Below are 16,247 nucleotides of genomic sequence, written 5' to 3' on the forward strand. Positions count from 1 at the left end.
TGTGAATCCAAAAAAGAGTCGTGTAATGGTGTGCACGTCTAACAATTGGACCTAAATTTGGTGAAAATTCGCCCCCTAATAAAATAAATTATTTTCTCTATCCACAACGTTTCCATTTTTTTAGACTAAGTTTCATGCTAATCGATCTTTTATTTGTTTGTATGATGTTCACATGTCTCTTACATTTCATGTATTTTAGCTTAGTAATATCTAATGAATGTGTTTTGGCAAAAATTGTAATGCATTAGACGATGTAAATGACTCTCTTGAAGAGGAAAAATTGATTGGACAAAATAGATCGAATTTGAGCTATTTGATATAAAATTTTGAATGATAATAAGTGAATTTTACCATATTAAATTTGCGTAAAATTCTTGAATGTATTATTAGTGAGCCTAATCTTGGGCCTACTACTTAAGACTACATTTCTCAACCATTTTTTTTTCATCCATCAAAGCATAATATTACTTAAATGTACACCCACCAAATAAAATTATTACTTCATAATTACTGGACAAACATGTTCAAACTTTTTATATATTATCTCCATCGCCCAATCAAATTTTTTAATCACATCATAATTAGCAGCCCTTGAGACTTGAGTTCATGGAAGCATCCCTAACAACCCCCCACCCCATTCATATATCAAGAGATTATTGGATTATACTACACTAATTATTATAACTACCTTCATTATTCTCTCATTTCCAACTAATATAGTACTTTTTCAGCCAAGCCCACTTCCTATACAAGTTCTTGCATGCTTGTCTTTCCTACAGAATTCAAAAAATAAATCAGCACCACAAACACCAAAAGGGTTCAAGCAATTCCCAAATTTCTTGATCAGTGGCTTCTAATTCAAGATTCTGAAAGGGGTAAAAGAATTGTTCTTTTCGGAGGAAAAGTTTGCAGGAGATGGAGATGGGAAAAGAGATGTTCCAAACGGTAGCCTTCAGTTTCCACTGTTCAAATTCAAACTCTTGACAACATTAAAAGGTATGTAAAGAAACCATACCGTTGCTTTCTTTTCTAACTGCCGTTTTCGGCTTTAGTTGTTTTTCAAAATATTTCAGTTTTGTTCATCCCCAGCAATTTTTTGCTTTGCCTTTTCCAAGAAACTTTGCTGCATGTCTACCGCAGAATTATTTAAATTTCTGATATGAAACAATGACATTTGCATCTTTTTCTTGAAAAAAAAAAGAACACATCACCATTTGCTTTTGTTCTTTTTTTTCTTACCTCTCTTATACTCCCCAGTTTGAACTAGTTCCCGGGTAGTTTTGCATTCAAATATTCAGTCTGCAACCTTTTTCCTGTCTGAGAATTTGTTCCAGATTCTTGAATCTGTGTATAATAATTGAATTCTTGACAAGTCTTGTTCAAATTTGGCCTGCAGGAATTTTGAGAAAAACACAACATTAGCCCAGAAGCAGCATTGTAAGGATCAGAATTCGGAAATGGACAGTAGCACATCAACTTCTGATGAGAATTATGAACTGGGATATCAGCCTTCTCCTTCTTCTGTGGATCAAACTGATCAATCACTCACAGACACGACGAGCTGTTCAATTCTGAGTGCCGACTCTTTTGCCTACTGTAGGACTAATTCTGAGGCCTCAGCTTTCTCAGAGCACACAGATAGCTTTTCTGAGATAGCCTCTCCAAGTTGGCGGGGCCTCAAGTCGCCAGCTCGTGCAGCCCTTTCAAGATTAGGCATGAGGCAGCACAAGCATGGAATGGATGAAGAAGTAATGGATTTAGGTGAGGTTTCTTTGTAGTTATTTGCTTGTATTCAACTAAAATTTTACTTTGGTTTCTTGCATCAGCCTCTTTTCTTCTGTCTCAAGAATTCGTGTACTAGTGTAAACAATTTACTGTGTTTTCGAATTCAAGTCCAGATGTAGTTTTCCTGTGTGTTTTAACTAAATAGCAAATGTAATTGTACAATAATGCTGAACTGTGAAGTGTTGAAAAAATATTACAGAACTGGAATTGATGAAGGAGAGATTTTCAAAGCTGTTGTTGGGGGAGGACATGTCTGGCAGTGGGAAAGGAGTCTGCACTGCTGTTACAATCTCAAATGCCATAACAAACCTCTATGGTATTATTTAAAATCTCCAACACCTCTTCTTTTTGCATTTTTCAAGATTTTTTGCTTCCTTGAATTCTTGATTTCATTGTTTTTTTATGCAATGCAGCTTCTGTATTTGGTCAACACCAGAGATTGGAGCCCCTGCATCCTGAAAAGAAATTGATGTGGAAAAGAGAAATGAACTGCCTTCTATCTGTATGTGATTATATAGTGGAATTCAGTCCCACACTGCAGACTTTAAAAGATGGGACTACTTTAGAGGTGAAGACTTTTCCAAGTTTTGGTTTCTAAGATTTGACTGTTTTTTGCCATTTTTTCATGATTTTAACAAGGTTTAGCGAAACCCACTTGCAGGTGATGACAAGTAGACCGAGATCAGATATTTACATAAACCTTCCTGCCTTGAGAAAACTTGATGCCATGCTCCTGGTATTTACTCCAAAGCCTATCATAAATCTTTCTCTTTCTTTTTGCCAGAGGTGAACATCAAGATGATGACTGGATTTTATGGCAACAGGATATCCTGGACAGCTTTCAGGTGACTGAGTTTTGGTATGCAGAACAAGGGAGCATGTCGGGGAATTCGACTCGTTCGGGGTCATTCAGAAGGATTGTCGTTCAGCCACAGCCTCAGCGCAAAGAGGAAAAATGGTGGTTGCCGGTTCCTTGTGTCTCCCCAGATGGCCTCTCTGAGAAATCTAAGAAACATTTGCAGCAAAAGCGCGACTGTGCTTACCAAATTCACAAGGCTGCGATGGCCATAAATAGTGCCATTCTTGCTGAAATGCAGATCCCAGAATCATATATGGCTTCCCTTCCTAAGGTAGTAGTGGTTTAGCTGCTTCCTCATCAGTCCTTTACAAACAATAGTAATAAAAATGAAAATGTGTAATACTCAAGTAAAATAGGAAAAGAAATGAGTAACTTGTAATTTATTTCTGGTTCCCTGGTGTAAGAATCTGTTTTCATTTCTTGTGACAACAGAGTGGAAAAGCAAGTGTGGGAGAGACAATCTACCGCTACATGTATAATGCAGAAAAATTTTCACCTGATTATCTTCTTGACTCTCTCAACATAAGCTCAGAGCATGAAGCCCTTGAGCTCGCTGACAAGGTTGAAGCCTCAATGTACACATGGCGCCGAAAAATGTGCATGACTCACTCAAAATCCTCATGGGACATGGTTAAAGATCTCATGTCTGATGTTGACAGGACTGACAAGAATCATGTCTTAGCAGAAAGAGCAGAAACTTTGTTGTTCTGCCTGAAGCAAAGATATCCTGAACTTTCACAAACTACATTGGATACAAGCAAAATCCAATACAATAAGGCAAGTTCTCCATCTAAGTTACAAGCAAATAGAAGTACATATGCAGGATTTAGTCATAATGAATCAAATGTTCACCACATGTTAATTCACTCTTCATTATTCTTTGCAGGATGTAGGACAGGCAGTGCTGGAGAGCTATTCCAGAGTATTGGAAAGTTTAGCATTTAATATTGTTGCTTGGATTGAGGATGTACTTTTTGTAGATAAAACCATGAAAAATCAGGAGTAGGTTCTCTAAAGCAACAAAAGTTTTAAGTCCAGTTATTTGTTCTAGTATGGCAGATAGAAGTCCTTCATAGACAGAATTTTTTTGGGATGGAGGGCTATATTTATCAATGTAATATCATCAAATTCATCCAACTGTTTATCTTTTAAATCATTCTTCACTCTTTTATACAAGGACAGTTCTCCAATATTTCTATTAAGTTTATGATATGGAAATCATACACTTGAATTTTACTGTCTACAGTGCAGTTGCTTGGGATGGCAATATTACCTATCCTAGCAGCTGCATGAAATTCTTTTAAAAGAAACATATGGATAGCAATTGCTAGTATAGATAATATTCTCTTTAATGACTTAAGAATTTATGCTTTACAAATATTACAAAAATATTATACAGCAATATCTCCAAAATATCAAAGCAGAGATAAAGTAACTGCCTCAAGTTTCAATGTAGCTCACACAAACACCAGCTGCTGTCATTATTGGCCAAAGTCATTTCTAGACCATAGTATACACATGTAACACTATTCCCTACCTCCAAACAATGTATATCAGTGAAAAGTTCAATATCCCCTATGAATGCACAAGGTGAATGACAAGTATCCCATGAGTTGCTGGCTGAAAATACAGAGAAAGAACTTATTAGGAGGGTTAACCAGGCAGGCATATACATTGAGATAAGACACTCCTAAATAAACAGGTCATGTGAAAAATGAATAGCTCACTACATAATGAAGCTATGCTAGTTTTGTACTTAGAGTGGCTTCTAGCTAATCTCCTCACACCAATACTAGTCCGATTGAACAATACATTTTTCTTGTAAAATATACGTGTGGCTTTGTAAAAAGCCCAGTTTACCTAATTTAAGGATTTTGCGGCAATTTCTGTAGCATATAGGAAAATCCAACATGTTTGGACACAATACTTAATTATTCCCAAGCAATTTGAAAGGAATAACAAAAAGTAGATATTAGCTAAACAAATTAAGGTCCTCAAAATTAAACAATAAGCAAGTACCAAATATCATTAACCAACAAGGCACTGAAACACTCAAGCCACATATGCATAGAGCAACAGCTCCAGGTCTCGAATCTCTGGTTGATATATTGCCTCCATTTGCAATATATAGATTTGTCATTATATCATTTGAATTGCCAGGTATGATAAACCCTCTCCACAACTGCAATTTTATCGTTTACGACATGTTTCCTCGTTTCTAGAACAAACAATGCTTTCAAACCATCACAGTTATTTACTTCATTAACTTGTTGGTTCTCCAAAGACATTGATGTTGTCGCTTCCCATCTTTAAGGATTGCACTTTCTTATTTCCCTTATCCAGGTTTTAAAACAATCCTTCACTGATTCTGCCTTTAAAGTCCTTCATCTGTTTCTCAACTTGTGAACTAAATGGACTGCTTCAAGGGGAGACAGGAAAACATCAGTTTGAGCCTCATCTTCATTGTATACAACTGCACAACAATGGACATTACAAAAAACTCAATTTCTCTTTTCCTAAATCTACCTGTGCTCTCATAACTGATACCTAATCCTTGGTCGAGCCATGATAAAAGCACATTATAGGCAACCTTTGATGTAACAGTCAAGCCCATAAAGGTGACAAAACATACATACAGAGAGGTGATACATTTGACGAAGTCAAGATGGTTTGGTTAACCTGGCAAAGAATAATAATATTGATATAATGAGAAGAGTGAACCACTATAGCTATCCAAAAAGATGATATGTACACTGATTTGATACTTTCATTGGTCAACTCACAACAAAATAGTTATGTCTACTATTTAATGAGTTCTATCTAACAATGATGAAGTTGGAGAATAGAAAGGGACTCTGAATTGAAGCTGGCATTGTCATTCCAATCAAACAAGGAAATCCATTCATTGGCCTTAGAAAACATGAGGATATCATCCAAGTCTACCACAGAATAATCTTAACCAAATGTCTGTAATTTCCTTAGATAATTACCTATCTAATATTTTTCAATTGAAACCTTTAAACTAGTTCAGGTCATTGCAAATTAGAGAGCATAGGACTAAATTGTGTACAGCACCTGCAATCACAAAAGATGAAACCTATTTTTAAGCATTGAGAAGAAAATGGAAGCACTCATATCAAACTTTCTTATTTACCTATATATTCCAAACCAGAAGATACATCACCCAAACAACTTGAACATTTGACCTTCTCAACTCCCATTCATCACCCCTCTCATTATGTGTAAATTCGCAACCCAGACTTAACTATTGCGTTTGCCATCAATTATCAGGAAATCTAATACCCTAGAACTATGAAAAGTCGTTTCACCATGTCTTATGCACAACATATGTTGAATACCTGACTTCAGTTCCCACACAGAGAAAAATAATGGGATAACAACAGATATAAAGTTACCAAAGAGTAAAAGCCACTCCAGTTGTTGTAATACAATTTCATTTGTAATAAAAGGGAAAGTAAATGTTATTATTCACTAAAACCACAATTGTTTATCTATGTTACCTCAAAACACCTTCTCTCTCACGAAGAATAGATGGAAAACAAGAGAGACAACAAGCACCTGCAAGAGTCAAACAAGGCCAGGAAGAAAATCCTGATACAACATTGGTTCTGTATAGTGTCAGAATCACATTCCTTCACTCCTTTTTAATCTTTTTGCAAATTTAAATTGTAGGAGAAACTCTTTCTATTGCTTCTCTATCCACTTTCAAGTGCTCCCATATCTTTATAAAGTTCCTAGTAGCAATCACTTTCTAGCAGTGCCTTTAATTTAATCAAGAGAAGATCTTCACCAAACTGTTGAATCTCCAGAATAAGTGCTCTAGAAAGATTTACTTTTAAGACCTTTTACGAAGTGCATTGTGTTACGGGTGGTAGGATGAAAGGGGTCTTATTCAATGTTCCAACGGCTTGATTTCTTCTATTAAAACTTCCAAATGAAATTGGATTTAAGAGAAACATCTTTTACTGTTTCCTCCAATTCTGGCATTAGCTCCTTTACTATGGGGTTTCATTTTGGTGCATGAACTGTTCTGTAGTAATTTCCACCTGCAACATTTCCACCAACAAGAAGAAGAAATCCCAATAACAAGATGTGAATTAGGAAAGCAAGCAAAATATGATAATAACTCCTAATTAACTTGAAAAACAGATTAGTGAAACTGAGAAAGAAACTACTACAGCTCATGTAACTACCTTCAAGCTTCTTGACATGTTAGAGACAGGAAAAAGAATTAACTAAAAAGATTCAAGAGTTGATATGTTTACATGATATTAATACTCATGCTACTATTCACAACAAATTTGAAAGCCAAGTAAAAATTTAGTCAATGTGACATGAAGCATCAATTGATTCCAAATATTCAAGAACTTGAGTCCTCCTTCACAAGCGAACTAGATAGATCAAGACGGATTTCTTAGGCAAAACCTCCCAAAGTCGGCTAAAATCTAGATAAAGTAAAGAAAATAGAGTAGTTGGAAGTCAATTCCTTCTAGCCACGTGTTTGGCAAAGAAGTCATACATGACATAGCTTAATTTTATTATTCATAAAAGTTGCTCCATCTATTTGAAGAAAACGAATGACAAAGAGTAAAGTTCGCTAGATATCAATTTATTAATAATCTTCTTCAAGAGAGTTTAGTAATGTAGACATGTCCCATTTTCACATTAATGTGTAAAGATATTTGGCACAAATGTAACATGCTCTAGGGTTCCTCATGATAAACTTGAAGCATTTCTTAACCTCTTTCCTACATTTCAAGATCTATATGCAAATAAAGAGTCAATAGATGTAGGATTATTTTCCAACATCCATTAACTATTGATATGTCCTCATAGTAAGTTTTTTGTTTCTTCTTTTTTTTTTTTTTTACACATTTTCAGATCTTAATTAATATCATGTACTTCCTCCATCTAGCTTGATGCTAAACGGCATTCTAGATACGAACTGAAAAAGTGAAAATTTTGTATCTTATTACATTATGGCCCATCAAGAGTAGATGACATCATTACTTTAATAGCTGACGGGTTTCAAGAAAAAGATTCATTTTAACAAATGGGGTATTAGTTTAAACGTCCAGAAAAAGAAAGGAGCATTGAACTTGGGATGAAGTTATAATTTTCTCTTTAATAACTGAACCTGTTTGCCTTTTAGTTTTTGTTTCCCTCATAGAACCAAACATTTAGACTGATTCCTATAGAAAATCTTTCCAAAAAATATTTAATGTCATGCTTGACTTAAATCTTGTCCTACAAATTTCATTTTCAATATCTAAGGAATAAACTTTTGTTTTCTATATTGACTCTAAAATTTAATAAATTTGACATGATCCAGATGTACATAAACATATATGGCCTATTTAAATTTCTAGTTCCACTTTGAGTAAGCCCCAAAGATCTTTCTTCCTATTAAAACAGAAGAAAACCATCTTTTCTTCAAAATCAGTGTATCAATCACGAATCTAGCCACACTCTTGTAATACCACTCCCACAAATAAGAATCCCATTATTATTTGATTTCTTCTTCACAGAAGTAAATATAGGATATGTGGAACAAATCCAAGTTAGCCTATAAAGAGGGGATGTAATTGTATTAGTGTCTCTTATTGATGTCTTATGTGTAATACTATTTAACCTATTTATACACACACATATAGATATATATATATATAGAGAGAGAGAGAGATACAACCGAGAACATTTCATTTTAGATCATAAGAGTTGTTTCCAAATAGTGTTAAATTGATTACGTACAAGTGAAGATTGTTTGAGGTTTTTGAAAGTGAGATTGCACTAACAAAGACAATGCTAAGCAAGTTAAACTCTTAAAGCACTAAGAGCTCTCTCAAGGTAAAAAATGATTATACCTTTCTAATCAGCAGAGATATTGGTTTATGTTAAAATGGACCGCTAATCAAATCGCACATCTAATTGGTTCACTGCTTACCTAGTCCAACCCACTTTTTCTAGATGTTCTATTCATGAGCTCATAATTTAAGCCTGTAACTCTCTCGCGAAATAACATATCTGAACCAACTCTTTAATAACTTTATTTAGATCACTCTCAATAGAAACTATAAAATAATTGGCAGTAACTCTACTTTCTATTCGGCAAAGACATTGATTTATGTTAAAATGGACCGCTAATCAAATAGCACGCCTAATTGGTTCACTGCATCACTAGACCGACTTACTATCTGTGGTATTCCATTTCATGCGCACATAATTTAGATCGCTCTCAATAGAAACTATAAACTAATGACCAAAGAAAAGTAAAAAGAAGGAAAACAGAGAAATCTCAATGAAAAACTCTGCAAGTTTCATGGTTTCTCTGTATGCCAATTTTGAACTTCCAGTTCAACGAATTGTGCTTTTTCCTTCCCTTTTCCCCTCTTTTCTTCTTTATTCCCTTATCTGTGCAAGAGCACTTACTTCCATTTAGTATGTCATATTGAGAGAGCTAATGTGTGCTCTGGAGCATCAGTTCTTCAAGCGATCAAAGCTAATTCCAGCCCCTTATTTTCTGTACGCTCTCAATTCATCATCCATCCAAGTTGGGCGAGAATAAATAAGGAGCCTAATTTAGAACTGGCGCCATTAGCTCAGCTTTTTTTATTATTTTCAGGTTTTGGTTGGAGGCCATGAGTTCAAAAGATAATCATCTCCAGACTCTAACATATTGGCTGCTTGATATCGTTGTTTAGCCCCATGAACCGGCCAATCAGGTTTGGCTTTGAAAATGTTGATATATATTGAAGTTTCATTTTGATATATTATAAACTAAAAATCTAAGGAGATCATGCTTGGATTATGTTGCAGTTAGCATCAAGCTCATAAATGAAATAAAACTTTGTAAACATTATGATCCTTTACATGTTAAGTTACATAACTAACTTATGGATTTGGAACATGTTATAGTAAAATGAAGTCATAGATATTAAACCTATTGAACATGGTTTGAGGCAATACTCAAGGTTCTTGCTTTCTTCTCCCATGCTAATAGATATTCTCAATGTTCTCCAACAAGAGATCAAGAGCTATGCTAATAAACATGGTTCCAAGCAATACTCAAAGTCTTGCTTTCCTTTCCCATGCTTATAGACATTCTCAATCTTCACAAACAAGACCGATACAACCTTTCTACTACAGTTTGTGACACTTTCGGAGTAAACAAAGCAACTTATACAAATAATATAAAGTAATTGTCATGTAATTTCTTTGGTGTGGAACACTTAACCAACACTATTTGATCTGCAATCACAGACTTCTATTATTTACTAATCTAAATTTTACCCAACACTGTAACTTTTACTCAAGAGATCCGCCATGATCTAACATGTTACTCATTTGGGAACAGCGGTAAGTTCTTGAACCTCCAACAGAATTGCTTGATGCAAGAAGGGGAAGCAAACGTCCAGTTCACTCTCACTTAAATCACATATAATTGCATAAGCATCAAAAGTACATCAAATACTTTGACTGTAAATTAATCACCTTCACTAGACATAACATGCACCAATCTCAACCACAAAACAAGCAATTAGGTCTACCAGAAAACTTTCACCACAATTTAAAAAATAGCATAACATTCCACAGGTTGGAGAACATAAATGGAGATTTTACAACATTTAGCTTGTAAGTGCTTATAAGCTTATAATATATATCACTTGCTTACTCACAGATGTCCTGTGCTGAATACAATTCCTCGTGCTTGAAGAAAGAGGCTGGTCTTTATTATGTTATAAACTCATATACCTGCATCATAAACAACTAACCTGTGAATTAGTTGGTGATGTTAAGTGATACCTACGAAGATTGAGAAATGTGAAGAAAACTGGGGGAGATGGATATGAAATGCATGGTAGAAAATCACAAACGAGATGCTCTACAAAAGATTACAAGGTACTTGAAATTTTGTCAGCACATACCGAAGTGGGAAACTCATGAAAACCGACACCCAAATAATCTTAGCAAGCATCAGATGACTTGAAGGATGAAGGCTATGACTGCTCCATCAAGTCTTGCAATGATTCACTCCTATGATCGCAAGCACAGATTGCTACAACCAATGTCAATTTACATGAACAACTTCTCGTTTAATAAGTTACATAAACCTTGAAAGAAATCCACTCATCGTCCACAAAAAGAATAGAGATTAAATCATGTATATATTTGGAAATAAAAAATTAGACCTGTTCACAGTTTTTAAACCCACAGATCAAATAATGCTGTGTGTCAAAACACAAAAAAGAAACCTTCAAGAAAGGAGCAGTCCGATACAAATACAGGCTCCAAAAAACTAATAGAAAACAAAATAAAAGAGATCAAGAAATTCAGTTTCTCTTCCGTAAAAATTGTACGAACAAACACACAAAAGTGAAACAACAAATCCCAGTGTAACATAGTATATCAAAATAAGAAACATTAAAGGAAAATCACCTGTTCGAAGTCTGGCGAAGAAATCGTTTTCCGACTGAGAAAACAAAAAAGACAAACGAAACTTCAACTGCAATAGACGAGAAGAAATTTAGGATTTGCACTGGTATACTAGGCAGGATGTATATATACACAAAACCATGAATTTAATTGCAGTTATTTCAGGGGAATCTACAGCTAATCAGCAACTAATAATGAAAGGTCATTGAAATCAGATGTTGATGATCTCTGTAGGATTTATTGCCTTTTATCCGTCACAGGAAAGCGTCAAACATCTCAGGAACGGTTCAAATTCAATTCCAACGGATATGAGAGCATAGAGCGTGGTGATTTGCTAGTTCGTCCTCGGAGATAATATTAATTACGAATTCTCCCCCTTATTTTGACAATTTAGCCTTATTTCCCAATTTAAAATACATAGTCCCTACATTCCAAACAGTTAAAACCTCAAAGATAAAAACTAATACAAAATTATGTACGTATTCTGAATAACACATAAGGGATGAGTTTGATAAAATTAATTTTTGTACTTTTGGAATTCTTAATAAAGTTAGTAGGCAAAACATGTAAATCAAAGTTTTTTAAGGGACTTGAGTGAAATTACTGCTTCATTATTACCCAATTCTGAAACTTATTTACTCACCAACAATTATGTTGGACTCTTTTGAGGAGGTATTTAAAATCCACCAATGAGATTTTCTGATCTGTAAAATTTATTAATCTTTCTTATGTAATTTAAAAAAAATAAGTATACCCATGCAACAGAATAAAACACCTTACTTATGTATATTGAACTGCTTATTCAACCTAATAATAAAAAGTAAACGAGGCCTAAACAACTTAAGAAACACTTTGATATTATCAAAATTCGCCAAGTAATAAAAAAGAACCACATTATTTGATAATATTTAAGTCGAATGTTCAACCTACCTTAATCGTAACTTGTCGGATAAAAAGTATAAAGATTATGAAAGGGAGGGTGGTGGAATAAAAGGGTAAATTACATTATGTCGTTTGAACTATGCTCATTCTTATATTTTTGTCATTATTTTTTTTTTTTATCTCAACTTACCATCTCAAATTTGATAAATTTGTACTTTGTCGTATGTGATCATTTTTTGTTGATTTTTCTACTAGAAAAATATTTCATGTTGTGCATAGTGGGAAACTATAAAATCACATAATTTTTAAATATTACACGTGTACTACATATAATATTTTTTTGATAAAAATTAATTATAAAAGGCAAATTGTAAATTTTATAAAATTGTGACGGATAGATGTAAAATTTGTGATAAAAGGTATAATTGAAGGGGGCAAAGAATATTTTACAATTTTCCTTGGACGTCTGGACTATCCTTGCAGCCAAAAGGGTGTATACAAAAGTCTCTACGAATACAAAGTATTCTCAGTATACATACACACATATATATGTGTTATCGATGACGGATGAGCATTAAAGATAACGCTCTATCAGAGTTGAGCTGACTGCAAGTTTCATCAAATAAAGCACCTGTCTTTACCATAATCACTATTTTTTTTTCCTTTTTTTGGTAGAATTAATTTGAAAAGGCTGTATTATCTGCTGTCTGAAATATAGCAAGCATTTTCTTGGAAGTAGGAGCTTCAAACTTTGAGATCTGAAAACCCTCTTTGGATTTTGGTGAGTAATCTTACTTCTCAGCTTCTTATCTTGGTTCTGTGCTGTAGCCCTCTTGTTGTTTGCTTTGTTGCTTGGCAAAAATTGGATTTTTATGGCCTTCTTTTCTCAGAGGTGGAGTCAGCGGTTGAGCTGTAGTTTGATTATGTTGATGTAGGGTAATATGTGGAAGCAGCTTCGTGATTTTGTTTGGTTCTTGTGTATGAAATTTACAGCTGAGAAAGATTGGATTATCTGGAGTAAGTTATAGTATGAATTTGTAGTATTCGCATTTATTGTACTTCTTAGCTAAGGTTTGCCCTTCTTTTGGCTTTTCCATACACCACAAGTGCCTCTGAAGGGAATAAAAGGGTTGGAGGTTTCTTGGAGGTTTCACCATAATTAAATATACTCTTCTTTTCTTCAATAGAGGACTAGGTTTTGGGCTTCAATATTCCCCTTCTAGGGTTTTCTTTGTTTGGGAATAATTTTGATTACTGGGGCTTTTTACTGGAAAATGGACTATCGTCGGGAAAATGGGTTTTCTAGTGGAAATGTGGTGCAAGTTCTTTCTGGGAATTCTGGAAATGCTGTGAATGAAAGCTGGGGTGCTGGTTATGCCGATCAGGCGGTTTGGGCGACCGAGGATGACTATGGGATGTGGAATGCGGAAGCTTCTTTTGACAACAATTCGAATTCAAATTATGATGGGAGGGTATCCCAATCGCGATCGGGAAGTGAGCCGCCTAATAAAAGATCTAGAAATTCCCAGTCGGGGGATTTGGCGGCTTCTAATCGGTCGAAGGCGATTGGAAAGATGTTCTACAAGACCAAATTATGTTGCAAATTCCGGGCCGGAACTTGTCCATATATCACCAACTGTAATTTTGCACACAGCATTGAGGAGCTTAGAAAACCACCCCCTAATTGGCAAGAAATTGTGGCTGCACATGAGGAAGAACGAGCAGTATCGTCTGAACCGAGGGAGGAATTTCAGATACCAATTTTGGGGGTCAGTGACGACACACAGAGGTCTTACAAAGGGCGCCACTGCAAAAAGTTCTATACTGATGAAGGCTGCCCATATGGGGAGAATTGCACTTTCCTTCACGACGAGCAGTCAAAAGCCCGAGAAAGTGTAGCAATAAGTTTGGGCCCTGGCAGTGGTGGCGGATATGGGAGCAATGGAAGTTCATCAGCCTTGAAGCCTTCAAATTGGAAAACAAGGATTTGTAACAAGTGGGAGCTCACTGGGTATTGTCCCTTTGGCAGCAAGTGTCATTTTGCTCATGGAGCTGCAGGTATAATGTCTATCCAATTGTGCGAGTTGGGTTTTGAAGTTATTTCTGATGCATTTAGCTGCATAAGATTTTTCTTACCCATTTTCAGTCAAAAAGTGAAAGCATTTCATGTCCTATTTTTGGGTGAGTCCTATGCTTTTATTAGAGTGCATGAGGTTTTCTCACCCAGTGGTTGGTTTTGTTGAAGAACTCGCCTGAGGGAAAATATTACTTCCACTTCTATAATCATTTTGAGAACCATCTTGACTACCAAAGTAAAAATCTCCAGATCCAGACAGCTTTCTCCTACACTTGATAATTGTGGCAAAAGCAAAGAAGGATGCTGAACACAGTAATGATGTCTGCCAATTTTGTTAGAAAATCCACAAAATATTTTCTGTAGCTAGGTTGTATAACCTGATGAACATGCTTTCCAGTGGATTCTTTAACAGAACACATGAGATATATTTATTATGGTCATTATCATTTATTTTGACCATATAATGCAAATACCATCTTTGGATTTAACCTTGCTGCACAATAGTAGTTCTTTTCCTTATGTGATAAGTTTTTGGCCCGTGTAGCTCAGTGTATCTGATTTCCCTTTTTTGTCTGATTTGCTTGGGGCTTAATACATATATGCCATGGATAAGAAGAATATTAATAGCTTATTAGCTCTTCCAAGTTCTGAGATGGTCTGGACCATCTTTGTAAGCTTACTCGTTGCTTAAGTTGAACATATTTGTTCTGATAGGAATATAGATTGTACCTCTTGTAGCTTGCTCTTAAAAATTGGTACAGGCAGAAATTAAAGAAAAGTGCCCAAAAGCAAAAATGTGCAACTTATATGATTTGGTGGGAAGCTTATTCCTCTTACGTGCTTCTTGTTTTGAAAATCGTTTGCTTTAATTAAGTTGTAAGAAAGCTTATTGCACTTCTACTTTATAGTTTATACAAATTCTTGATATGCTACTATACATTGACAGAATTCTACGTCTAAAATAGTTTATGTAATTGTGCCACGTGCTTGTTTGTTTTTATCTTTTTTCTTTTCTTTTGATTTATGGGATTCTACGAGTTGAGTTTCTATGTTTATGATAAGCTCAATATCTTCCCGGAAAACCAGAACTGCACCGTTATGGCGGAGGACCAATGGACTCAGAAGTTAAAGATTCTTCTACTCCTGATGCCAAACAAGGGGTACCACCTGCTAAAACTTCGGTCGACATCATTGTTGCTTCTGCCACATCTGTTCCTCACTCTGATGGTTATCATCATATTGGAGTTCCCTCCCAGAGGTTGTCCAATGTGATACAGAAGACGGGACAGAGATCTACTCAGAAATGGAAGGGCCCAGATAAAATTAGCAAGATATATGGCGACTGGATCGACGACCTTGAGTAGGCTTTCTACTAATGTTGAGATAAACCCTGCAAGTGGCTTTCCTAACAAACGATGTTTTTATCATAGAATAAGAATGTTTCAGTTGTAGAAGATGGGGTGCATGCAGCCTAGTGTTGCCCATTTTTGTTGTTGTATCAGAATGTTGCTCTGTAAAAATATAAATCCTTTCTATTCGATGTCTGTTGTTCATGGATGGAAGGTTTGTTTGCCAGGTAATGGATTATCATGTACAATTTCCCTGCTTACAACATTATCAGACCATGTAAGAAAGCTATTTTATGGACATGTATGTTTGTTGAGGCAACTCCAAGAAATCAGTCCATTTATGTACGAGTTGTTCCTGGTAGGGTTGGGAAAAGGGCCTTTTCTTGTGCTTTCTGTTGTGAGTTTCCTGAACATGGTACATAGATTAAGACTTTGAATGCATGCACGCAATTGTTGCATTGTTCTTTGCAGGTCTTCCTCATCTGATTAAGACTTTGAATGCATGCACGCAATTGTTGCATTGTTCTTTGCAGGTCTTCCTCATCCTCCAAACGAGTTAGTTTTCCTCAGGCGCTTTGTTCACTTGCTATCAATGATGGTTTTCTTGATCAAGCCAGTCTATATTGTTTGGGTAAGATCTAAGATTATTTTGCCAACATTTCTCCTGTGTTTTCTCCTTCACAACTGTTTGTCCGTCTTTCATAGCTGATATTAGCCTCCTCTTTATACTGTAAGGCCCAAGCTTTGGTTCAGCCCCATATTTGTTCCCAGTGGTATTCATGAATTCTCCAATTTAAAGAAATGGGATTCATTGTTTCTGTTCATGACGCACATATATATA

General features: G+C 35.4%; 2 protein-coding genes and 1 long non-coding RNA gene across 8 annotated transcripts; 2 read left to right on the top strand and 1 right to left on the bottom strand.

Moving 5' to 3' along the window:
* Positions 1–642: 642 nt before the first annotated feature.
* ROPGEF3 (RHO guanyl-nucleotide exchange factor 3) lies at positions 643–3,820 on the top strand. Its single transcript, XM_011094002.3, has 8 exons — positions 643–996; positions 1,397–1,761; positions 1,985–2,101; positions 2,199–2,353; positions 2,447–2,521; positions 2,610–2,915; positions 3,077–3,421; positions 3,531–3,820. The coding sequence occupies exons 2-8, from the start codon at positions 1,458–1,460 to the stop codon at positions 3,648–3,650; spliced, it is 1,422 nt and encodes a 473-aa protein (XP_011092304.1). The 5' UTR covers positions 643–996; positions 1,397–1,457; the 3' UTR covers positions 3,651–3,820.
* Positions 2,809–11,357, bottom strand: LOC105172539 (uncharacterized). Of its 4 annotated transcripts, none has more exons than XR_848664.3 (7): positions 11,102–11,357; positions 10,591–10,721; positions 10,342–10,417; positions 6,166–6,711; positions 4,182–4,264; positions 3,141–3,355; positions 2,809–2,947 (listed from the first exon to the last, which is right to left on the bottom strand). It is a non-coding gene; the product is annotated as an uncharacterized LOC105172539 (long non-coding RNA). The 4 variants fall into 4 exon arrangements; XR_016064960.1 differs by having other exon boundaries at positions 5,635–6,711; XR_016064958.1 differs by having other exon boundaries at positions 4,182–6,711.
* A 1,092-nt stretch (positions 11,358–12,449) lies between these two features.
* LOC105172545 (Zinc finger (CCCH-type) family protein) lies at positions 12,450–15,614 on the top strand. Of its 3 annotated transcripts, none has more exons than XM_011094038.3 (3): positions 12,450–12,761; positions 12,871–14,038; positions 15,120–15,614. In XM_011094038.3, the coding sequence occupies exons 2-3, from the start codon at positions 13,255–13,257 to the stop codon at positions 15,419–15,421; spliced, it is 1,086 nt and encodes a 361-aa protein (XP_011092340.1). In that variant the 5' UTR covers positions 12,450–12,761; positions 12,871–13,254; the 3' UTR covers positions 15,422–15,614. The 3 variants fall into 3 exon arrangements, with proteins under 3 accessions (XP_011092340.1, XP_011092348.1, XP_011092357.1); XM_011094046.3 differs by having other exon boundaries at positions 12,916–14,038; XM_011094055.3 differs by having other exon boundaries at positions 12,456–14,038; positions 15,144–15,614.
* The last annotated feature ends 633 nt before the right edge of the window (positions 15,615–16,247 follow it).

Source organism: Sesamum indicum, linkage group LG1, assembly GCF_026168435.1.
Source record: "Sesamum indicum cultivar Baizhima isolate 11 linkage group LG1, ASM2616843v1, whole genome shotgun sequence".
NCBI classification, from domain to species: Eukaryota; Viridiplantae; Streptophyta; class Magnoliopsida; order Lamiales; family Pedaliaceae; genus Sesamum; species Sesamum indicum.